At 51.4% G+C, this 25,942-nt stretch overlaps 1 protein-coding gene across 1 annotated transcript; it reads right to left on the bottom strand.

Moving 5' to 3' along the window:
* Positions 1–2,981: 2,981 nt before the first annotated feature.
* On the bottom strand, positions 2,982–25,537 carry LOC128726264 (homeobox protein B-H1-like). The gene is made up of 3 exons (XM_053820100.1): positions 24,340–25,537; positions 3,292–3,470; positions 2,982–3,161 (listed from the first exon to the last, which is right to left on the bottom strand). The coding sequence occupies exons 1-3, from the start codon at positions 25,535–25,537 to the stop codon at positions 2,982–2,984; spliced, it is 1,557 nt and encodes a 518-aa protein (XP_053676075.1).
* Between the last annotated feature and the right edge of the window lie 405 nt (positions 25,538–25,942).

The raw sequence follows: 25,942 nt of genomic DNA, 5'->3' as shown, positions 1-25,942 counted from the left end.
AGGTTTGTGCGGGTTGTGTATTTTCTTTCACTCGAATCAATTCGCTGTAAAAGTGCTGTTAATGGTTTAATTTTCATCCACATTCCCTCCTGGTCCTTTCGCGGCCATAAATAAATACATTCGAATCGAGACTCCCATCCAACAGCTGGTCAGGATCGCGCGCAGCCCAAGCGCAGTGTGGTGTTGTTTTGTATGCCCCGTACGGATTGATGGCCACTTTTCTGGTCGTTATTGTTGGCCCCGGAAAAAGGATGCATGTGTAATTGTCGTGAACTAAGCAGGCCTGGATCCCTGGTGGGCCCACGAGAACCGAGAGGGCGTTTCGATTAATAACGACTAATAGCAGAGCCATGGAGATTCGATCCCCCGGCGGATCGCGCCTTCAGACCCACGGTTTCGAAAGGGATCGGAATGCCAACGAATCGTGTGTAACGAATTGTTATTAAATTTGATAATTTCTCGGTTTACGTGTTTCGATCCGCGCGCCACCGAACCGAACCAACCGCGTGTGGTCTCTTGCCGGATGGTTCGCCAACTCAACCAGAAACACACCCAGTTGGAGGCCGCTCGGGGTGAAACAGCAACACACACACACACACCGAAGAAGAACGGGGAAACAACCCTTCACAGGTCGCTCGGGGAGCTTCTACTCAATTATTTAATAAAGCCATCATAATCCTTCAGGTCGGGTCCGTGCGGGCTGTGGTTTTGTTTTCAAATATCATCCTCCCCATCATCACCGACACCGACTGGGTTTCTCGCGCCCTGTCGCACCGGGTGGCATTCGGCCCGAGTTTCAACCCAATAACTCCTTGCTTCCCTGTGCGACGAAGGTTCGCGTTCGACGCGGATAGGATAATAAGCTAACCCATCATTACTGGCGCGAGGTTTTTCCTCCTACTCGAGCACGCGGTTTGATCAGAACCCCTTTTTACGTTAGGCGTCGGAAAAACACCGCTTTCCGAACGGACCACCGACTGCGTGTCGTCAGCTGGACAGTATCCCAGTGGAAATTTGAAACCGAAAATCCCACCACCAATGTCGTCTCATCCCGAACGGAATGGCTTCGAGAGAATGGATTGGAGTTAATTGAGATCATAGCCGGACGGGTGATTGGTTAAATGGAGTAAAATCAGCTCCTTAGAGTGGGAAGCTCGTCTTTCAAACGACCACCCTATTAGGCGTTTGTTGTAACCGATGTAATGCGGATTCTTCGCGAACTGAGGTAAGGGATGTATCACGCAAACTCGCTGTAAAAGGCAATTTACGGTCAGCGATCTAAAGGCCAACATTAAAGATGGGAATTATCAATCATTTAATAGTCCCGCTGTCGATTCCAACTGGGATTATTTCCCTTGCGATTCTCCTTAGAGGATTCAAAATGAAGAGCAAATAATTACCCAAATATCAATCCCCACTCGTTTATTAACACCAGCGAGTAAATACTTCGCAGCGACATAATCACATAATTCAAAAAATCATGTCGCTGTCTACGCTTCAGTAAATACGATCGCACCGTACGTTTAACGCTTTCTGAGGTCCTTTGGGAGACATGATCGCACTGCCATGTCTTTGTCGCGAGCCTCACACATTACAATCTGTAAACGTTTTTCCCAATCACCCGAAACCACTTCCATGTAACCACCGGCGAGCTTCGAAAACGGTCGAAATTACCGCTGCGGTTTCAACCGAGCGACCGACGTTTGTCATCACTTCATTACTTTCTTTCGTGTTCTCGCGTGTGCTCACATTTCTTTCCAACTCGCACTTGCCTCAAGCCCGCATGGGAGAGAATTTCCGCTGGGAAAACCACGTCTTCGAGGGCAATTCAACATTACAAAACACGGTGTAGGTTAAATGTTCATAGCCATACGCCTGTATGGTTCGTTTGCATGTATTTTTCCATAGCATTTTGTTCATTTTCCATTTCCAATTTTCTGTTCTTGCACATGGGGGCGCACGATCCGTGGTGGTACGGTTCTTATAAATAAGCTGCTAGCAAATCGCACCTACCTACGATCCCGTTCGATCGAGTACGCGTGTAAATGCGTCTACTACTGCGATTTTAGTGAATTAAAATTTACAATCACGAGATACACTGGGTCTTGAAAAGCTGAGCGTGTGTGAGCGCGAGTGCGCCAGTCTGTCTGCGCTAATGTGTTGTGTGTGTGTGGTGTGATTTTGCTGGATATTTTACTAGTGCCGTTAAATTAAAAACGTCCAAAAAACTAGCTGTCGTCACTCGCGGCTTATTTGAGCTATTTTATACGTTACACTTACTCTCCCTGCTCGACCCAACAGATGGGGCTTTTGCTCGTCTTACACATATATTTACATAGGTTGGCCAAACCGCTGCTATTCACTAGTAGTAGTCGACCTTCAGAAAAAGGCTCGAGTCGGTTGAGCGGATGAGGCCCCTTTAGCCCGACACCCAACGGCATTCGAAGGGAAAACTCCCCCAAGCCCGCACGATCGTTCACCGATCGCTGCGATTTTTCACGACCGAATAATAATAATACTTTTCATCATCTTTGAATAGGTTGCACTTGCATGCACGCACGGTATGCTAGCTAACTGGTTACGATAGGTTCTGGTTACACATTACACGTTCATTGTCGTCTAAAATCTGATTGCAGTCTTCGCCTTCGCTTCTCGAACAAATACATCACATCACGTTGTTAGTCTACTAAATATATGTATATATATACAAAACGAATATACGCCGAGGATGGGAGTTTCCCAGTGAGGTGAACACAAGCGGCGCGACCACACGGTGGTAGACGCACGTTGGCTTTGGCGCAAATCTCACGATCCCGCTGGACCGGATGTCACGTGAGACGTTGCGATTTAAACTCAAATATTGCCACTACAGCCTTTACGGCCTTCCATCCTGCACCGATACGATCATACATCGATCACGTAAGGGCTCGCGTGGTCTCTTCCAAGGGTTGTTGATGTCGAGGCTTGTCGGTGCCGATTGCCTACTTTTGGGGGCTACCGCCGTCATCGTGCATGATCTTCTTCTTGAGAATGTTCATGTCGTTGACATTCTCCAGGAACGTTTTGTGAGCCGACAGCACCTTCACCGTCTCGACGTCTTTCTTTAGCTCTTCCATGTCGCGTTTCAGTTTGGCTCGCCGGTTCTGGAACCACGTTATGACCTGGGAAGATGAGCGTATGTGAAGAACACAGAAATAAAAATGAGTCACTGGGAAAACGAGATTTTCCAAAGCTCCGTGCTTCTGTAGATGAAGGCATAAGGCGATCAAAAGACGTGTACAGTACACCTACCTGTGCGTTAGATAGACCGAGAGCGGCCGCGATCTCGTCCCGATCCGACGGCGACAGGTACTTCTGGTAGAGGAACCGCTTTTCCAGCTCGAATATCTGGTGGTTGGTGAACGCCGTCCGGGATTTCCTCTTCTTCTTTGGCTGCGGTCGGTTGGCGAACAGGTTTAAATGCGATTGCTCTGCAACGGGCGCAAAAGGTCACGGCAACATTAGTACAATTTGTTAATTGCAACGCTAAAATTGAAGGCAAACAACAAAGCGACGGCCGCGTCTTCGCAGGAAGGCTCCTCAATCAAAGAGCCACGCCGCCGTCCGCTTACGGTCCGATCGGTCGATTGATCGGTCGGGCTTCGTTTTCCGCTTTTACCCCCGGCTTTGCGCAATAATTCCTGACCCGGCCGCTGTGGCCACGTGAGAGACCCCGATCCGGCGCGGTCTGCGCTCTTTTTCGCTCCTGTTTAACGCGGTGCAATAAATCCATAAAAGTTTATTGAGATCTAATTTCCTCCTCAATGAGATGCCATTCCGGCGCGGCGGCTTACTTTCTTCTCCATTCCATTTGCCCGATCAGACTCCGTCGACGGAATATTAATCTCAATTCGCCGCACGGTTCGATCTCCCCGAGGCCGGTGCCCCAATCTCGCCGGCACTTGCCGACGGAACCGTGTGGCAAAAACCAGTGCAGCACCAAACAATCAATCCCAATGATATGCAGTAGTCGAGAGACCGTGATCTGGTGAGCCAATCCAGTCAGCTTCCCAAAAGACCGGGGCCGGGGACCTCGATTTATGCGGTGAAGAAAAAATCAAAAACATGAGAGAGAGAGAGCGAGCTAAAAAAACAGAGCCCACCGAGGGGAAGAAAAAAAGATCACCACCGTAAAGCTTGGAAACGACAACGACACTAATTAACATCCGAGTGAGAAACGAATCGATGCCAGCGAGGTTTTTTTCGAGCGCGCCCTGAAACGTCACTCGCTAAGCGGTCCCCAGGGGGAAGAAATATTAAATTAAATGATAACATATTACGGCAACGGGGGTTTTTCCTCGGATCCGCGGGTTTCGGCGGTTTGGCGGTTCTTTGGTTAGCCGAAACAAGCCGCCACACTGCGGGTCCGAAAAGCCAAACCGCGGCGGATATGAAAGGCAATCGCTGGCAGACGCGAACGGACGCAATGCCGCGTCGAAGTGCGCCGTTTTCATTAATGTGCGGTGCTGCTTCGCTCGGTCCGGCTGCGGATGCGATGTTCCAGCCGGGTTGCTTATTATTATTACTGTGTCGCTTTTCTTCTCCTTCTTCTTCTTCTTTCTTCCACCCCGTTTCGTTATGTTTTATTTCATTCATTTTCCACCGGCCCGGCCAGCCGGCGCGCAGCCAACTCGTTCGCGAGGCAATAAAATTATTAAAATTAAAATGAAGAGAACGATTTTTTTTTCTGTTGTTCGTCCCATCGTTGCCCTTCGGGGGGAGAGAAAAAAGGCACCGCGCCAGGGCGGTGTGGTGACGAGGGATCTTTCACTTTTAAAAATCCCATCCGCCCCGGCTCGGGTTCCGGTTGTTTTGGAAGATCGCGCCTTGTTTTTTTTTTTTTATTTTTTGCATATCGCATTGCGGTTTTATTAGTAGCGCGTTTCAACGGGCGATAAAGATGTCACCATGGGGCTTTGACGTGCATTGCCGAACTCGTGCACGGGCCACAGGACATTCGCCGGCAGCTGACGGTGCAGTGGATTCGTATTTTGACAGATAATTAGCGAGCATTAGCTGGCAGGCAGCGTTAATTGATAACCGCATTCGTTTTGGTTTTTCTTCGCTTGTGTTTCACTTCAATCGATCGACGCTCGGTTCGCGCAACACTTCAATCGATCTTCACCACCCAGAGATCAACCGAGCCAGCAAATCGTAAAATTAATTGTGCAACAGCGCAATGATTTAGCTGGCATGTAAACCGCTTTGATGAATCTCCGTGCGGCGCATCAAACGGGTCGGTCATAATGCGCACCGCGCTTGTTGCACTGGCGAAAGCATAATTGCGCCAAGCGACAAAATGGAAACAATGCAGAAAGGACGATGTGGCCTGGGGGCCTCGATTGCATCGCCACTCGGCTGCAGCGCGGTGGAATTGGCAACACTTGGCACCGGCGGTGAAGCCATTCAAATCGATTCCACCGCAAATTGACCGCACCAACGCGAGGCAGCTAATTAGACTCGCGGGGGCCCCCAAATCGTCACTTCTCGGAAGCGTGGAGCGTGGAGTCGCTCACTTTTTTTTTTATCCTCACCCACCGAGGCCCCGAGGTGGCTAATTGCCTTCATGCTGGATGCGGCATTCTATTCCCGTTAAATGGACCGATTAACTGCGAGACGAACGCACCGAAGTGCCGCGCTCGAATGCAGAGCAAACCCCCGGCTGATTTGGCCCTTTGATCTTCGATGCGCCTCATCCCCGGCCAACCGAAGATCAACGACTCATGCATAAGCTGGCGTTTTTGTCAATAAACTTGTCAAAAGACCCTCTCTGCTACACACATACAGACCGATGCTGCCCTTCGTGGAATTATGGCTGTTCATCTGTAGGACTTTGGCACTTTGGGGCATATTGGATTTATCGGGATATGATCGTTTCCACAGCGCTTCTGAGAAACGCCACAACGCCAGGACAATGACGCCAACGATTTCTAGCCCACCCTCGCGAGGAATCTTCCAAGAACGCATCCCTTTATGGGGGTGATAATTAGTGGCGGTGTCAAATCCTGCAATGTGTGATCGGACGAGTGGCGTGCAAAAAATAAAACCGATCCGAAGAGTCGTAAAAATCCCAAACAAAGAACACCGCTATTTGCCACCGGTGACCGTTTATGGGGTGCTGGACCGCTCATCGGTGGCCATCGTGAAGACACATAAACGATGTTCTCCGGAAGCTCACCCGACGGCAGGATTGACGACCGTTGGACCTTCCCGCGAAGTGCCAGAAATTAATTTACGGACGTCCAGCAGCAAACAGCGAAGGAGTGAGGTCCCGCGAACCAACAGCAGTAATGGCGTTCCGACCGCGAATCGATGGCGTTCCGCGTGAACGAACACCACGGTCAAGCGGCTTGGGCGACTGCACGCAACACGAAACAACGAACGAACGAACGAACAAAAAGAAAAACAGGCACGCCGTAAAACAAACAACCCAACCAACCGCCGGTGGACAAACGCTTTTCACGCTCCCAAACAGGACCCAAACGAACGAACGAACGAACGAACGAGACGGCGTATTCCGGTCCGTTTGGGGGGATGCGATCGTTGCTCGGTTGTATTTGTGTGGCCTAGGGTTTGTGCGTTGCGCTTGCGCCGCTCCGGTGCGTAAGAAGAAGTTGATAAATTGATCACGAGCCCCAGCCAGGGCACTGGGGGGGTGGATTGTATCGCAGGACAGCAAAAGAGAGAGAGAGAGAGTCGTAAACGAGAGCGGCCCTGAACCGAACCCTACGGATGCCGACTTTGATGTTCGAAGTGCACGGAGCCCGAAAAAACCACGCCCCAGTCGGAAGAGATGGCGCTTCGTTTGTGCTTTGTTTGTAATGTATTGGGGTGCCCTTGACGCCCCCTGGGGCTCCCATCATTTGGCCCATCACTTGGCGCTTTTCCACCAAAGGGGGGTGAGTGCGTTTAATCGAGCAATAGCACACGCAGCGAGTTCACCTTCACCGAGGCGCGATTTTGCACAATCTCCTTCTGATGGTGGTGTCGTTTAGGACCCTTTTGTTTGGGGGGGGGGGGGTTTGTGAAAAGTGTTATAAATTGTTTAATCACCCAACGCTCACGCCGTGATTAAACGAAATAGTTCGTCGGCTCGCTCGAATAACAGCGAGCCCATAATTGGAGCCGAGCCTTCAAGGGACCATTTGCAATTTGATGTTTGACGCGGGTTTTGCAAAATCCAGTTCCAAGCCTTTCAGAAGCTACTCGCGAAAGATGACGTAATTCTCACACAGTCGCTCGCCTCGCACCCCCAAGCGCTCGAACGTGCTTCTAATTAATCAATTAATTATGGCCACCAGATCGGTTGAGTTGCTGAACACCATCCCCGAACCACCACACAAATGATGAATGACAACCAAGGCTTACGAGCTGGCAGGGTGTGTTCCATTAGCTCCATCACAGCAACTCCATTCGTGCGCTAACGATGCAAACCCTGTTGGAGCTACCGTACTCGTACAAGGATCATGGCTCACAATGCACGGCTTGGCGTGTCAGTATGTCGGTATAGCAAATTGGTGGCTCGTCGAACAAAATGGAACCCCATTTCGTGGGCCGCACTTGTAATGATAGTACTTTCCCTGGACGAGGACCTCCCAATTGCCGACGGAACAAAGGCCGCCATTCCAAAGGATGATAATTTCACGCAGTCTACACGCAGACGAGCATCCTGTTAGTAACACGCAAGTCGACTTTCACCATCCTGCGTGAATTGCGCACCTGCCGAACTGGGTCAACTTATTAGCGGACTAAGCAATTTAATTAGCACCAAGTGCCGGGGAACACTCTGAAAGTCTCTGGCTGTCGGACGCTGGGTGCACTCGAAAAAATGTTTCACATTTTTGTCTCACATTCAAAGTGCGTTTTGTAGTTCGACGAGTCCGGGAAAGTCGTCGTTGCTTGGCTAATGTCGCCGTTCAGCTACTCCCGCTGGCTGGTAATCAATTACGGTCGCTGGAAGGCTTTGCCTGACGCGGTGACTAGGCAAAGGTGCACGCTCGCGCACAATAAACGCACACCTCAAACAATGATCAATTAACACTGTAATTAAATCGAACTTTCCACGGACGACGAGAGGGTGCACACGTGACGCGGCTTTGCAACCGGTTTTCCAACGCGAGGTGTCTGTGTTTTTCTTTGGAGCTTGTTCGGGCGCGTGAGTGAGCATTTTCCGCGCCTTCCTAGCGGGGGTAAGAAAAACTAACCCAACCAGTGTACGGTAGCCGGTAGGAAGGGTAATTATTTTTATGACACGCCGAAATACGGCCCTTCGGACGCTTCGGAACGCGACGGACCCTTGCGTGAATGTCGCTCGTTTTCAAAGTGACGTTTTCGCGCACTCGCCTCACGCGGCTGTCTGCGAACGGTACCGGGGTTTTTCTCGCTTTCCTTCTCTCGCTTGAGCGCTAGTTTTTGGTTTCCTTTTTTCATTTCAACCAGCCCACCTTTTTCCCGGACCTGGACGCGAATAGAACTGGATCGATTTTTCCCGTTCGTGATACCTCGCGGGGCGCACCGTGGCGCCCCCTGGCGGTGGTGGAGAAACAAAAGAAAAGGGGGAAAATTTTCAAATCAGATCGTGACTGGCACTTTTAACGAGCCTTCGTGGCCCTCGGCCGAAACGGCGCACTTCCGCTCGTGACACGGCACCTACACAAAGTACGTGGTTGGCTCGATTGGGCGCTAATTTTCAATAAATGCCCCACGCAGCCAAACTGCAAAGAACAACAAGCCCTTTTCAAACTCGACCGCCCTCACGCCGGGTTGGCCACCGGAACGGAACGCGAGTCCGCCCGCAAGAGCCAAACAAAAGCCAAAGCGAAAAGAAGAAAAAAAAACACAACATCAGCCCACAGGCCGCCGGGTGGCGAGATGTTGGAATTTTCTTGCCCTTGGGAAGCGATTCTAGTTTTCGTGTGCCGAGCAATCGGGGAGGTCCGGCTGCTCGGGGTGGTCTTCTGACCACCGGGAGAAAAATAAAACGGGATGTACCAGGATGGTGTTGCAATTCGAGCAGCCAAAAAACAACCCAAAACGAACCCCATTAGGTAGCCCAAAAAATGCTCTGCCCGAGCGCGGTGGCGATCATTCATCGCATCGATCGTGTTGGACCCTCCGCAGTAGGACTAATTTACCCATTTGCTGTCAAAACACGACATTTTCGGGGCTGTAATTTGAAGTCCCGCTCAATCTCGCCCAAGGTTTATCACTCCCGTTTTCGGCGCGGGAGAAAGTTGGCGTGCGAGGGCCAACAAACTAGTGGTGTTTGGTGGCAGAGGGAAAAAAAAGGTCGATCCTTTTGGAAAGCAATAAATTAGGAGTGAGTGCACGGGTCATAAATTTTCTCTTCGCCTTGCCGCTTCGCTTCCTTTTTTCGAATCTCTCGATTCCCGGGCGGGCCAGCGCGAGCATAAGAGCTGACGAAAAACACAAGGAGAAAAACAAAACACGAACAAGAAAAGCTACAAAACCCACGAAGATCGCTCTCGGTGCCCTCATATGTATGCAAATGTGTAACGGGCAGTAAAACATGCGCAGTGTCAGTGAAAGGGCTCTCTAGCAAACCCGCTGGAACGCATCACCGGAAACACGCTGCCAATCCGGGCAGGAGCATTTTCCGGCCCACTGAAGTGGAATCACTCAACGCGAACCCACGGGAGCTTGGGAACGCCGTTTATCTAATCGGTTCCGTTTGGGGGTTAGGAATGCTGCCAAAAAAAAACAAGAAAAAAAAGCAACGCAAATGCTTCAGCAAACCTTCGGCTTATCGATACTCACAAACCGCTTGTCAAACAGTTGGTTTTCTTGTGCTATTATTAGGCCTTTGCGGATGCTCAAATATTTACCGCATCGCATCGGGCAATTGACAGAAGGACAACATGTGCCATAAAAAAGCAACGCAATAAGTTGGTTTCGATTAATACATCAATGCGGCGAAAGTTACAACATAATCTCCAGCCTTGGAAAACCCATACAGTAGTAGTGTCTTATTCCAATGCCCTTCACCTTTATCCGTATTTGTCGTGGCGCAAAAGCGCAACAGAATGAGTTGGAAAAATAACTCCGCCTTATTAAAACTCCCATAAACATTTCAGGAATCTCCAAATAATTAAGCTAATAAATTATTCAATACCCGTTCGCAACCGAACGTTTTATTTGGATTGATGGAGCGCTGCCGCAAAACGCCCGCCATACGATTCGTCGTGGCTAACGAAGGGCAATAAAAACCGACGAAACTCATTATCGAGCTCTTCTCCTCGTCAGCCGGACGAGATCCTCGCTGCCAGGGACGACTACCATGCGGAAACCGGTGTTGCCACACCAGCGCAGCTTTACAGCACCTCATGAATCATCTTCGGTGCGGGTCCGGATGGTCGCAGCACTGCAAGGGCCATCGCTCTATCCATCATGCAGTTCTGGCCACCAGAGTGCGGTCGTAAATCTCGTCACGCCGTTCCACTTTGAGCATGCAAATACCAGCTACGTGTGGTAGAGCCGTCGCGAAAAGAAGAGCCCCCTGACGCGATCAGCTCTCGATTCGTACGTGCAGCAGGGCGTCGAACGACGACGACGGGAATGAATGTCTAAATACGCCAAAAAAAAAAGAACCAGTAGTTGTTACCTGGTCACGGCAGCTTCGATCTGTGGCGGTTTCGATCATTCCGACACGATGATGCGAAGCGGACGGAAAAGCAGCCACGGTCGCAACATAAAGCGATGCCGACAGCGGCAGTCATAAATGCTAATATTAAGCATCAATTTACTATCGTTTAAAAGCCATAAAATTAATAAAAAAAAATCATTTCTCCGCGCGGCACAAAACCCTGGCCATGCGGCTGAAGTGGCGCGTCCATCTGGGCCGTTGGCTCTTGGAGTTTTCGGGTTCGGCATGAGATTTCACATACCCACGCTTGTGCGGGATATGGCGCTGTAGTCGGGCTTGCTTCCTGCGTGACTTCGAGCGACTTTTGCAGCCCGGTTGACGCGTTCACGTCAAGGGCTGGCTCATCGGGAGCGGGCCCTTTTGGGGTCGGACGGCTCTTAGCCGACCCATCGCTACTTAAGATAGAGAGCTGGTCGTAAGCCAGTCCGACCTAGCCGTAACCGACCGACCCAATGCGCCGATAAGTAGATGGTAATTATGATTGTTTGAGCTAAACATAAACATTTGAGTCACTCACTCGAGCCCACTTGAAGTGCCGCCCCGAAAGGTGCAAGCGATGCCTTCGAATCGCATCCTTCGCTCGGTGGGTATGAGTTTTTTTTTTCTTTTTGAGACGTTCCAGGTGCAGCTAGGGCTGGCGGGTGCATCGATGCAGTTGCACACGCGCATCGGAAGTTTGACGAGAAGTGATTAATTCACTCGTTCGTCTCGCATCCCGTGGAAAGGGCAACTGCACCCAAGCGGCGGTCGATCCTTCATGATGATGAGGGTAATTTTTGTCGGTCATTATCGGCCATGAGACGCTCCCTGATCGAGGCCCTGGGTCTGGCCGCCAGGTTTGAGGTTTATTAATTTAAAAATCATTTATTCTTCGTAAAAGTGTTACCGTTCATCATCGTCATCGTTCGGTCGGCGCCCGCGGCTACTTTCGTCCGCTGCACTTCAACGGACTAGGACTGCTTGGGTGAGGCGATAAAGCTCGCCTCAGATCAAACAGGTACGAGGGTTCTGCTACAAGGATTGATGATCGACAACGGCGACGACGACGAAATGGGTGACCCAAAGGATTCGCCTTGCGCAAGAGACCGCAAAATCCGACCCGCAAGGAGCTAGCCGTTGTGAGTGTACTTTTCGTATTACGACGCTCGTTTATTATTGCCATAATGGCTGGCCGTGTGTGTGTGATGATGATAATGTTGAAAATGCATCGCCGAGGCAACGGGCGGTTCGATGACGTACGCAACAAAACCGAAAGCCCACCGCCAGCCAGACAAAAAGGCCAAGACAGAGAGAAGAGGGAGAAAAACGCATCCCCAAGAGTTAAAACCCCTCCGTTTATTAAGATTCAATTCCGAAACATTTCGAGCCCCCTTTAGTGGTGGGCGCACTGGCGGCACTGGCCACGATCGGAGCCCCTGGTTAGAAGGAAACAGGAAAATTTGCCCTAAAGGGCAGTGTGTTCACTTTTTCCGTTCCTTTGATCTTTGCCGACGGAGCGCGTGAAAAAAAACTGAAACGAAAGAGATATGGTGGGCGAGAGATCGCGAAGCTGGGCAGGAAAGGCAGCCAGATAGGCCACGATAGGGCGTCGCGAGAGACGTGAACACGAGAATGTTGAATGGTAGAATTTTTGCTTTACATCGAGAGAACCGAGCCTCGAGCGAAAAGTGGAGCGTAATTTTGTTGTTTTCCGCATACAAACCAAAGCGTTTGTGGGATTGCCATTTTCCACCGATGGAGAAGATTTTCGCCACATCAATTGGACCAAAATTACGTCTTTTCACAACCGGACGCTTTGAGAAACGTACCTTAAAAATAGTGCTGTTGCTCGTGGAACGGTAACGATCCGAAACGCGCGTCTGTAGTCTAGCCGCAGCCGAAATGTGGAAAAACAAAACTCCACGCCCATCACGAGCTCGGTTCAAAAGAACTAGCGCATCCAAACAAGTGAGCGTTTGTGTCAGACGATTGTTTTGGGAAGCATCAAATGCACCAAATGTCGATGGGCAAGAATGTGCACGCCAGACAAAACCAACAAAGAGTATTTTGAAAATTGCGGCCACCGGATTGAATCCGGCCTTGGCGTGTCTGGACGTCGGCCGGTTCGCTCGTGGTCTGGTGATTCGCGATGCCTCATTGAAGCCGCCAATATGGGCCGTCTTCGTGCATCAAACACGTGCATCATGGGCACACATACAAAAGAAAAAAAAAGCCCACCACCTTAAGGGTGCTCAATCATTTCGCCCGCCGGGAAACAAATGCTTGCTCGAAATCATCGTTCCCGAGTGCTTGGTTGTGAACCGGCTTACGACAAACGTACGCGAGATTGATTAAACGAAATTATGTCGCTGCTGGGCAGCAACCAACGGCGACTAAACGCTTGTCGGGTGTGCGGTTTGGTGCGCAGGAAATTGAAATGCCCTCAACCGTGTAAAAGGAAAGCGCCCGCACGCGCGCGTTAGAGAGAGAGAGAGAGAGAGAGAGAGAGAGAGAGAGAGAGAGAGAGAAAGAAAACCACCCCTAGAACTGGTTCCACGATGTCAGCAGAGGACACGAGAGGACGAAAAACAAACTAAAAGCCATTTATAAAATTAATCGAAAAACGGACGACGCGCGGATGAGCGAACGAACGAACGAGCGAACGAACGAGCGAACGAGCAAATGCTCCCATTCGTCCTATCGCGGGTGCTGCGCGTCTTAATATGATTATTTGTCGCGGCGCGTAAGATGGCGACCTGGTGTGGAAAACCCCGGGCATTGCAGGACGGTGGCGGCGGGAATAGTCGTTTTTTTCCCTTTCTTCGCGCGGGTCCTATTGAGGCGCGCGCTTTTTTTTGTCAACCCACCCGAGCGTGACCAATGACGATAGAGAAGAAGAACGAAAAAAAAACAACAAACGCACCCCGGAATCGCCCCTCGATGGGCCGCACTCGTTAGGTGGGCCCTTTTTATTCTCCCTTTCGTCACATCTCCCCCAACGGTTGTCCCGGTTGCTCCCTTGGCGACATCGTAACCATCGTTTGCTTTGGGCTTTTGTGTGTGCGCCCTTCATTGTGTTTTCCACGTCGATGCGCAAGGCACGCACACTTGGAGCCTCGCTAAACCTTGGCAACGGAGGCAACAGCGTCTCAATTGCGATCGATTCGATCACTAATCGCACAAACCTCCACAAAGCTAGTGGACCACCTGAACGAAACGGAAACGGTGCGGCTGTGAAAAACGAACAGATGGTTGGAAACTCCCGTGCCGCATCGGAAAACTCGCGCCCCCCCCCCCATCCTGCTCTAAAGGAGCACCAGCCCGCCTTGGCAGTAGCGAGTAATTGGATTACCGCCAGCTAGCCTCGATGACTTGTGATCCGAGGGCTTTTTCCGTTCTCATTTCGCTTCAAAAATCTTCCACCCGGTCCGGTAGCGGCGGGAAATTGATTGAAGAACGATGCGCGCATGTGTGCGGGTGGCCATTCTGGGTGGTCCAAGAAGCGGTTACTTTGTGTGCGATTAAAATCGCTATGCGCGTAATTACGAGCCATGATTTTTGGCTTGTTTTTTTCTTTCCACCAAAGCTCGCGTTATCAAACCGTGGCTGCGGCTCGTGGGGTTTATGACCCATTCTGGGAATAATAAAAATAAATGTCTCACCATCAAAACGAACCACTCGATCGTGTAGCCATCCGTAGCTACGTCGACATTCGGTAGCTAGTGCTCGTGATTTCGTGATTAAATACATAGGCCAAGAAAAAGGCCACAAACCGCCATCGCGGATCGACCAATTGAAAGCGCGACACTAATCAAACGCTATCAAAGCAGGCCACGCCGGATGGAGGCGCGATCTGTCACTGCAACGATGGTGGCTATAAAACGGCCATCACTCTATCATCTGTCAAATTAAACTCACTACTACGCCACTTGCTGGTGATGATGCTACTAAAACATGTCAACGAGCCGCCCAGCGAAACAATCGCACCCGGGCACGCAATTGTGCGTCTTTTGGGGCCGGGAAAAGGGCACACACTCACGCACACGCACACGCACATCGACGAGGGCGCGCGCGTGGAATGAAGAATAATCGCTCGGCCATAAATCACGTCGTTTCGGGCGTTCGCTCGTGTCGCCTCCGCCATTTTTCACCGGCCATACCTCCCCGGGGGTGGTAGGCTCGTGGATCCTTTAGGCCCGAGCGGTTTATTGCTTCGCAACACGCCACCACCGGGACACCGGGAAACGTTGACTTTCGAGCTTCCGTACGACGGTTTGCCAAGTGTCAAGTGTTGTTTACATTGGGGATTAATGAAACAATCCCGTGGCAGGGAAAGCCGAATATTTTTTTTGCCTCCCCCACAACGATTGATTTATGGCCCTTTCGGATGATACGCCCGACGGATCGATTACAAATCGGCCACCCATTGGTTGGCAGCCCGTGATTCGGCAGATTTTGATTAATTAGCCAATAATCGGTGCGTTTCGGTGGCTCCCTCGAAACCGGATACCGGAAGACAGATGGCTCCCGGAAGGCTGCTATCGGGGGTTTTTCCACCCAGCACCCAGCACAATCGTCACGCACGATTTTTCAACCTCTCGGTCTCGAGGTTCTCGGTTTTGTGTTTGCACTAAAAATCATCACTTCGCACCTCACTCAATGTGTCATCGATCCGGCGAGTTGGGCGCGGATTTTTCTCGTTTCCTCCCACGGGCGGAAAAACAACCACCGACACCGGAGTCCGGCATAATGGAGCGTGAACGCAGCCAAAGCCACCGACGGAAGTGAAAGAGCCTTCCCACACACACACACACACACCAACTGCAGGTTTCGTTTTCCGTGATTTCCTTCTGGCTGCACTCGGCTGCAGGCTCGCTCTTATTTGCATAACAATGCTCGCTGGTAAGTGATCATAAATAAACATAATTATGGCTTCGGCGTGTTTTTTTCACCCTCCTCTGTTTTCCTCCTTTTTGTGTACGTGTGTGTGTATGTGTGTGCATACGGTGTGCATTAGTTTTCTCTCCGTTGCGTTGCCTATTTTTCTTCGCTTGTGCCTCTTTCCGTGCCATTCTTGGGCTGTGGTTTCTGCGCCCATTTCCGAGCGTTAGACGCTCGAGTTCACTTCATTTTTCACGCTTCGTTTTTGTGTGTGTGTGTGTGTGTGTGTGCCTCACGATGGTGTTGGTTTTTCCTTCGCCAATGCTTCGCATTAAAAACTGCGATCGGCAATCGATCGATGAGCGAACCCGTGGGTCCGTTTTGACGTTTCAATCGATCGGCGAGGGGAGAAAAATGATGCTCCGTTCCCTGGGGGTGCGATTCCACCGAGCAAAGTGAGTGTTTGCGAGCATCATTATGACGTTTTGGCTTGGCCTGCAGTCGGGCTCGTTGTGTTTGGTCATTCCCGGTGGCCGGATGGACGGTGGTAGGTGTTAGAAATGATCAGCTTTGACCCGACCCTGGGCCAAGACCCGGGAGCGGTCCGATTTTTCGGCGGAAGCGAAGGTAAGCTCGAAGGAGGGCTCACAAAATCTCACACAGCTTCCTTCGGGGCGTTGGGCACGGCATAATTACAGGGCACGCATTTGCCGCCACTATCGAATTAAGGGCGCTCTCTCTCTCTCTCTATTACTCTCTCCAGTTCCAGACTCTTTCTTACTCGGCGAGAACGGAAAACGAGCTCCGAACGAGCGGCTCGGGAAGCTCCAGAACAAGGCGGTGCTACCTTTTTTGTTTTCCGCGGCCCACGTGAAGGAAGCGCCCGAAGATCAAAGACAAACGGACCGCGCCCGTAATGATGATACTTGCGGTCAATCACTGCAGACGCTTTTAAGGAGATGGCCACCATCCCGCCGCTGGCCCCAAAACCGAGCGTTCGGAATCAATTAACAAATCAATAATTGCGGCCCATTCATAACTGGCGAGACGATCGCTCGGTTGGGACACCCGCCAAAGGGGCACCCGTGGGGTGGCGTGAGAAGAGCCACAACTGATAGAGCCTCGGATAAATCGGCCCACCGCCCAACGACACTGGGCGCCCGCTTGTTTGGGCGTTTTACCTTCCACCGATTTCGTGATTAGGAGACGGAACCGCGAGTCTGCAGGATGGATCCGGACTTCGGTTGGTTGGTTGGTCCTTTTCCTCGAGGGTTTCCTTCTGCTGTGTGCTGGGCGGCGTGCGAACGCAACGAAAGAAGGTGATTTAATTTGACAGCTGACTGAGTGGCGAGCTCGTTACGAAGTGACGGGGATTAGCACCGGCCGGTGTCGAGATCCGATCCGTTAAATCCGTCTTCAAGTGCGTGGTCTTCTCTCTCTCTCTCGCGTGGTGGAGCCTCAGTTCCGATTGCGAGGATTGGAACACCGATTTTTCCGGCCCTTGTTTGTTGTGATTGTCGGTTGTCAGCCAGTGACAACACCGTCGGGGTAAGCTTCGATTTCAACCACACCCAAGTTGAGGCTAGTAATTGGATTTGAGCCTGAACGCACAACCGCACAGGAACAGACTGTTTGCAACCCAACGCCCTTTCGTGGCGGGTGGTTATGTAGGTAAGCATGCCTTTATTCGACTCAATTTGACGTTTCGCCCTGTCGGCTAAAGCAGCTCGTTTGGCCGAACTTTGCAGGCCCAATAGACGCGCCATTCAAATTGAACAATTAAGTCCCCATCATTAACCCATTAAAGTGCGCAGAAAAAAGGCGGAAAATTATTCCCATCGAAGGCTAATTAACATAAGCGTTATAATGAAGCACGCAGTCGTAATAAATCGATGGATCCGCGCCAGGGCGATGCGCTCGAGCTAAAAAGTAAACGATGAGCCTAAAAAATGCTGCACCCTAAAACGACCCCACCGAGCCCACCGAAGACCTCCATGATCGTGCGCCCGGTCGATCGTTTAGCGAAAATCGAAAATTAATTGAAACTCGCTTTGTCTGCGGCCAGTGCATGAGTAGTTTACCATTAAATTTTTTCCCCCTTGTGTTTTGTTTTGGTTTGTGGACCTACCTGTGCCTATCCTGCGTCCTTTTCTACCCCTACTTGAAATCTCGATCGAGCTCGACACTCGCACGGAACTCGATTGCACCAATCTAGACCGAGGCCTCCCAAGCAGAGAGCGAGAAGAGCGCTCAGAAGCGCGCGATAGAGTTATTACAGGCATCGATCTCTGGAGGAAGAAACTGTAGAAACTGTGGAAAACGGCATCGACTCGGGCTTCGGCATTTCGCCGATCATCCGGTCATCCGGCCGCCGGCGAGAAGCAAACGAAAGACGAGCTAAACCAAGCCGGTCGAGATCGAGTAGCTGCACCAGTCTCACAAGAAGGCACCAGCCTCCGACTGGCTCTGGCGTGGGCTTTAGGCCATTCAGTGCGATCTCTTCTCGGTCTCTTCGGTCAGCCGTTTCTTTCTCACCTTTCTCGAGAGCTGCCCCGGGGCTCCGTGGCTCATTGTGCCACGCCGAGCGGCGGCATCCTTTGATCTTCTTCCAATTAGCCCAGCCGACACCTTTGGGCTCGGGCGGCGTTGGCCTTTGATCACCTTGTTTCTGCTTCCACCATTTATACCGGAGGCCTCGCCACACACATAGGCAGGCACATCATCATCATCAGTTTCCCCCCTCCCCACCTTATAGCACCCTCCCCCCCCACCAAAAGGCATCACAGGGAGACGTGCAGACCGAGCGAGACGGCGCAACCCTTCTGGAGGTTGTTCGCTCATCAACACCACTGGGAGATCACTGCGAGCACCAGCAGCAGTAGTAGAGGAGGCAGGATCGAGAGCACGAAACCGGCTTGACGGGCCGACGAGGGACGAGCCGCCGCCGGTGAGTGAGCAATCTCGCGGCCGCGCTTGGCGAAGAACAATTCATATTAAGAGGATATTAGTTAGCATTTACGGCGAGATTGTTACAGTCATCCTACGCACAAAAAAAGGCACCCCTGACTCGGACACACACACACACACACACGTGCGAAAGCGACCCTCCCATCATGTGCGAGCCGATTTCCGCGGGCTCACATTCAAATCTCGTTTGATGCGCTTGATTTGGTCCTCCCAGGGCTTTTCATCGCCGTCGGTGGACGCGGTGGACGGTTGCGCTTGCTTGTTGTTGGCTTATTATGACTTTTATTGTTGGTGGGCCTAATAGTTGAATGAGTTATGCCGTCTATTGGGCCGTCTTTCGGGGGCGGCGAGTCGTTTGAAGCCACCAGGCTATTCGCCCGTCCGCGGGTCTAGTTTGGGTCCGTTCCGACATAATTTCGGGCGTCCTCCGGAGGCCACCATTAAAGCGATGATTTAGAACCCACCCCCCGGGGCTGGGAATTATCAATGGCCAAACGCTATTAGCGGCTTCGGGTCTAATCCGGCAGGTCAATCTGGCCCGATGGGCATGCTCTCGATCACACCGGTAAGTGTCAAATAGGATGTCTCGCATTAAACGGCCAAGGCAACCGGCCAAGGCAGCGCTAATTGAAGCACACCCTGTACGAGCAGCAAATAAGGGCCGAAAAAGGGACGAAGGATCGATGGAAAAATTCTCTCGGTGCTGTTAGTTTGTGCTCTAATAAAAAAAGAAACGGATAACGGAAAAAATCGGCATAAATCGCACGGTTAAATACCGCCAAAACCCGACCCGTTGCGGGTTAGCACGAGATCTTGCTCGCGTGTTAAAATTACTGCCAATTTTGACAGCATTTCACATGTTTTTATCTGCGACTGGCCGCAAAGCCAGTCCGCGTTCGCATGTTCCCGCACTGGCCCGGGCATTATTCAGCTTTCGACAGCGGCATTCACACTCATGCATATCCGATTATTCCATTTTCGCTCGCGATCGCCGGGTCGAGAATTATGATTGCCTGGTGTGTTTGCCTTCTTCGCCGAAACAACGAGCTAAACGTTTATTGGTATTCGTTGGCCGGTTCTCGCACGCCCAGTAGTATGCGTGGCCTGATCGCGATCGCCACCCGGCGATCGCGGCACGGCGAATAACAAGCAGATCAGGAACCGAAAACTGTAATCAACCGGTACTAAAGTGATTAAGTCAATCAATGAAAAATTGATGATCTGTCGGCAGGCGGCCTTTGATGTAGCGAACATTTTGTATTCCACCGTTCCGTTCTGCGCCGGCCTACGTCGGCCCGCATCGAATCCTGCCTGCGGCAACCACATCAACCCCTGTTGGCTAGGGATTTTATTCGGCTCGATCGTGAACCGGGCATCGATCGCCCGCGAGTCGGGCAAACCGGCCAGCTAAGTAGGAGAACAAACGCTAATAAGCTTCTCCACGGACCTTCTCCAGAAAAGAAGGCTGTTGTGGAAGGGGTCACCAGTCGAAATCGAGGTGTCGAAGTCGAACCGCAATGCAATGGTCATGTCTAATAAGACCACTTAGGAATGGGGCTATTTTTACACGTGCAGTTGAGCTCACTCGCCTCACTCCGCCACCTGTCGTAGGGCTGTCTCTTCTCGGACAGTACATTGTCGGAGAAGCACATTCTAAAGCAGTTCTGCTGCAGTTCGTGCTGCTCCGATGAGCCACATAATTCGCATGCAGTCCAATATTTGCTCTCCTTTGTGGCAACGGAAGTATTATGATTATGTCCACGATCCCGCTCGTGTTGTCGGCGAATGGTTGATCAAAAGGCTGCAGCTGAAGCGCGAGGCCGGCAGCATTTGCATCTCGAACCGAAAGGACGTCACGTTGATTTGGCCGCCGGGAAACAACTGCCGACGGGGAAAAACAATTAAAGCGACAGCTCCCATCGGCTCGATGCGCGTCTCCTCGCCATTAGTGTCAGTGCTGCCAGCCAAATTTAAGGGTCAGGTTAGCCGATCGGCAACTCAACGGTTGTTCTTGTTGTTGGGTTGTTTTGGTAACTGGCAGCGTCCGCACACACATTCACACACTCCGTCGAAAGGGCAACGAAAACCAGCAACGACGGGAAGGCATCTTGACATCCGGAACGTGATAATTTAAAGTGGCACTTTACGAGCGGCCCGGTTGCGACTGGAGAAGCCCAAAGGCTCCCCGTTTGGTGCATTCAGCCACCGTTGTCAGCTGCTCACCATCGAAATGTGGACGCGTTGACGAGCTCTGGACTGGCGACAATAAACGATCGGCAGCGAGCTGCGATCGAGGATCGCACCGGGGTAACCTTCGATTCGTTCCGTCAGGTCTGCCTTTGCTCCGATGCCGGCCAGTTCGGGAGTCATTTTCGGGCGACTCGTACATAAGTGCGGTGTGCTTTTTTTTTTTGGGTTTCTTTGGCTCCTCTTTTCGGCGAACCGCGCCATAACGAATCGATCGATTCATCACGCATTCGCGCGCAGGATTTTCGAGACCCGTCCGAACCTGCCCCGGATTCAGCTGGTGCGTTAGGAACGGGATGCACCTGATTAGTGCGCTGCGGTTGTGAAGCAACGAAGCAGGGATGAAAAGCGCACCCGACAATAACATAATTGTTGGCTCAATCTAAATCAGGTGTAGCCAATCGGATATAACGTGTTATTTTCTCTCGCCTCGCGCAACACCTTTTTCATCCCGCACTGAGTGTCTGGAATGTTGGAAACCGCTGAACCTAGTTGAACCAGATGTAAGCTGCTGTTGGAAACCGAAGCGCAAACTGCACCAAACTCCTCTGAAATGGGCTTCGGCACTGGCATAAAAATCCAATTTGTCAATCCACTCATTTCCCACGCACTAAGGTGGCGCAAAATTTCAATAAAACATCGCTCGCAGCTTTGGCGGAAAAACCACAACATTGCATTACCGGAGGACCTGTGACGTACCAATTTGGGAAGTCGTTTGGGCGAAGGACGACGCGATCCAGGCACCCATTACGGCGTAATCACTCGCGCCAGTTGCGGTAGCGATCGATTTGATCTTGCGGCGTCCTCCGAGGACGCCCTCGGGTCGGTAAAAATTTCGGTAATTGGATTTTGATTTATTGCACACCCCCTGGGATCACGTCCGTACCGGGTAACCGGGAGCCTTGGTAGCCTTTCGGTCAATATGGCTCCGATTTCGATCTCACCGAGGCGAAAGGCGAACGCGCTTCTCACGCCGAAGGCCGTCCGTCTTGATGGGCTTTAACGATGTTTGATGTGATTCAGATGGGTGCAGTTTTTTTTTTGTGTATTATGTATGTATTATTATTATTTTCCCATCTCGCTCTCACCGAAACCATAATTTCGATTAATTCACGATCCAGATAGAGTTTGGTGCGGTCCACCGAAGGGGAGATCGATCATTTCTCCCATTCAAGGAGAGTTCTTTTCCCAGGCACGCGTGATATGTTCCATTTTATGGGCGAGCTTTATGTTAGTTTATTTTTTTTTTCATTGCGTGACCTTCTGCGAAGAAAAAAGGAACACAACACAAAATGTTCCGTGCATTAATTACGAAGGCCGCCTAATGCAAACACCACCGATCGGTGTCATTGCTCAAGAAGCTTTTTATTTAGCCCCCCGGCTGTCTCGATGTGTAGTTCGATGTATTTATTCACGCTCAACCTCATCGGCCTCAACATCGCTAAACATGCCGCCCGAGAGGGATAATTAATGCCTGCTTCGCGCAACCACAAGCAACCATCGATCAACCGAGCACTCGACGCTTGAGCCGTGCTTCCGACCAAACGTTATTTCTTTTTTCTTGCCATTGCCGTGGCTGTTGCTGTTGCTGCTTCTCTGGCTCACGGCCCGATGGAAGCGCTGTTTTGTAGAAATTACGATGATTTATGGCGTTTTTCCTTGCGCTACCCCTAAACAACTACCCCCGATCGCAACCGAGCTGGTGGGCTACTCAAACGACATCGCGATCGTCCAAAGTGAATGGTAACTGCTCTCCAATAACGCAGCACAACGCACCGCAATAGAGGACCCCTTCTTTTTTGTGTGCAAAATCATTTCAAACTTCACCAAGCTGCTCGGGACAAATGAAGGTAGCAGACTGCGAGAAATCTCGCTAAAATCACCCGCGTGCACTCGCTGCAACTCGAACGCAAGCAACCACGGCAGACAGATCAGCCACCTCAACCGTGGCGTAATTAACCGCGAGACATGCCGGAGCCACGATCGCGCCCCGATTAAGCAGCATCTCGTTAGTTAATCAGTCTGCAGCTCCTCGATGACCGGGATTGTGGCGGAAACACGAAACCTAGCTCCCGGTGGCTGAGCCTCGCCATGGTGCCCTTCTTCCGGTCCGGTTCCTCGGCTGACGATGAAAATTGCTCGTTAGCTTAACAAACGAGTTCGCAAGCAGCCGCCTGCGAGTGTGCGCCCGTCGTGCGTTAATGTGCGGCACTGTCAGCGGCCCGAGCAAAACAATGGACAACGCCGAGTCTATTGCGTTTAATCGCGCAACAATCGACGGACAGTTGGAGAACAAAAACAGCCAACCTGTACAACGGCGAACAACACGAAACATCGTTTACCGAGCTGGTGGAGCACGCACCCGCGGGAGGAAATGGTAATCGGATCTCATTTGTAAGTCGTGCTAATCTAATTTTAATTCCGCGCCGCCGCCTGGGTAACAAGCGAAGGCTCAGCTCCTCTAATGCAAGCCAAGCTGGCTGGCGTTAATGCGCGCCTCCGGGTTGGCTAGTCGCGGTTCGCGTTATCATGAATGTTGCATGAGTGAGTTTCATAAATTTTCCAACACTTTCCATCATGGCGGACGCGTCCGTGGCGGCGCGTTAAGGGCCGCCATGAGCTGTGCGGATAGAAAGATAGGCAACTAGGTTGGGTCGTCTTGCCAATGTGGTACAACCATACGCGCGTAATGATGGTTCCCCGGCTGTGCGGCGCTTTTCATTATAAAACACTGCTGCACCAGCATTTACATAATTTCATCGTTTAGTTGAGCCTGCGTTGTTCGCCCTGATTGCTACGGTCGGTGGCTGGTTGCTAACGGGTTAGTTAAACGTTAGAAACACATCTAAAGTAGTTCACGATTTTTGGACGAACCTTTGCCATTGAAGGATGTTAAATGTTAAAACGGAACGAAAATTGATTGCATGAATTTTTATCATGAACCGGCATGTTTTTTGTTTGAAAATGGAGTCAAAAATCCTTTGCAAAGTCCCCGTTAACGATGAGCAAAAGCGCATTGTCTCGGTGTTTGTTTTCCCTCGTCGGAGGAAATATTTGTCCACAAACACGGGCAACAAGTCTTCCAGCACCCTGTCCAAATAAACCACAACCAGTTGATTGACACAGGCTCCCGAAGGACACCGGGCAAATACTGGAGCACATAACTAAACCAAACACACGCCCGATTCCGAAAGCAAACACCCCAACTGAGCACGAGAGCAAGTGTGAAAAACAGTCCCTGTCTGCTTTGTTCTTTCTTGTCCGGGTTCAAAGGAGCACGGCGATGCGCTTTAGAGCTGTTAGACAATTGATCATGCAGCATGCTATTCGTGGTTTATGTTTAAGATAAATTTTCGCCTCCGAACGAAGGGGAACGAATAAATCGATAAAAACTGCCTCGAATTATTGGGAATCAAATTGAGCAAAATTCGTCAACATAAATTGAGCAAAAATAGCTCACAACCTTGAGCCAAGCAGACGGCATGTTCTAATGCATAATGTTCTCGTGATTTTCCGTTAATTCGTCCTTGAACCCCCGCGCACCCCCCAAAACATCTACTCACCACTTTCTTCGTTGGACTCGTCGAAGTTTTTGTTGGTCATCTGGAAGAGCGCATCGAGCGGCGTCCCGTTCGGGGCCGTCTTGCCTCCTGCCGTTTTGTTACCTCCGCCAGCACCCCCATTAGCACCGCGCACTCCATCACTCGCTCCACCAGCCCCAGAACCTCCACCCACACCCGACGAGGACGACTGCGAGGATTGGTGGCTCTGGTGATCGGATCCACGACCGATCTCCGGTGAGCAACAGTCACTGGCAGCCGAACTGGACCGCTCTGAACCACTCTCCGATGGGATGATGTCCATGCTCATGTGCCGCAGCAGTTGAGCCTGCGCCCGGAAGTGCTCCTGCAACTGTTGATGGTAATCAAGCGCCAATCGGTGCTCGTAATGCAGCAACGCCGGCGGTAGAAACGGTCGCACAGGGATTGGCCCACGAAGGTGATCCCAAGGTCGTACGATCTTCGAAGCGGCCTGTTGCAACGTGTTGCTGCCTCCATGATGATGGTGATGATGGTGTTGATGATGATGGTGGGCGGCTGCCAGGTGTGCCGCAGGATGATGCGCCGACAAGTGCAGGTGATGGGGGTGTGGATGCAGACCGGTGGTGGCAGGAGGTGGACTCGGATCGCGAGGTTCTCGACCTCCACCACTGGGTTCCGCGTCACGACCCAGGATGTCAGCGATCGAGAAGGATTTGACGCCTTCGACGGGGGTGACGCCAGTGGACGCTTTGGTAGTGCTGGTGGTGTTGGTGGCGTTGGTGCTGGTGTTGGTGACAGCTCCATTCGGTGTGCCTAGGGCACTGGTGCCACCGATGATGGGCGTCGGAGGACTCGACCCCCGACTAGTAGACTCCTTAGGACTACCCCCAGGTGGGCTGGCAAGTTCTCCGGCTCCCTCAACCATCCGTAACCGCTTCAGAGGTGTAAAGTAGTCCTCGGCACGAGCCTGAAGGGCTGCATGGGCGTGTAACGCTGGGTGGTGTGGGTGTACGAGCGAATGATGATGCACCAGATGCGTAACAGCCAGCGGATGCGGATGTAGAGGCAGGTGGGCGGAATGGGTGGGATCACTGCCGAGAGGTGGAGGGCTTGGGGAGCCGACGGAAATCTCTGACCCCGCAGGACTGCTGCTCGGTGGTGGTGGACTGCTCGTACGGCACAGCATCTTGCCGGCTCTCATGTCGGCTTCCTCGAGCATATCGAAAAGCCGGAAGGAATCGAAATCGTCTCAACTAACACTTAGACACCCTCTCTCTCGCTCTCGAAGGGTGTGTGAACGTGAAATGGGCTTCAAATAAGGGGTTCACTGTGTCGCCGGATGTTTCATTGCGTCTTTTTCTGATCACCACGTGCACTTTTCGGTTTGAATTTGAATCGATTACACTCAACCCGCGTTTCAAAGTTACACAATCACGCTTCTCTGTCTCACTCGCACTCGCGCGTTTTTCCACGCATCAGTTCAAGGTGTGGGCTGCACAAAATCGCGATTCAGCTTTTCGGTACCGATTGTCACACACGCCACATGACGCGAATTTACGCTGCCGATAATCACTTCACGTTGCCAGCATCGCACTGGCGCTTTTCCTACACCGTGAATGCACCG

The sequence above is a fragment of the Anopheles nili genome, chromosome 2 (genome assembly GCF_943737925.1).
Source record: "Anopheles nili chromosome 2, idAnoNiliSN_F5_01, whole genome shotgun sequence".
In the NCBI taxonomy this organism is placed as follows: Eukaryota; Metazoa; Arthropoda; class Insecta; order Diptera; family Culicidae; genus Anopheles; species Anopheles nili.
The sequence above is the reverse complement of the archived record's forward strand: the minus strand, read 5'-3'. Positions and strand labels throughout refer to the sequence as shown.

Excerpts from the sequence above, each read along its gene's own strand:
- LOC128726264 (XM_053820100.1), bottom strand. The coding sequence starts at position 25,537 with ATGCTCGAGGAAGCCGACATGAGAGCCGGCAAGATGCTGTGCCGTACG. Across the intron at positions 3,471-24,339 it reads CGAGTCCAACGAAGAAAGTG|AGCAATCGCATTTAAACCTG; the intron begins GTGAGTAGATGT and ends CGCCCGTTGCAG. Across the intron at positions 3,162-3,291 it reads TCGGTCTATCTAACGCACAG|GTCATAACGTGGTTCCAGAA; the intron begins GTAGGTGTACTG and ends TCATCTTCCCAG.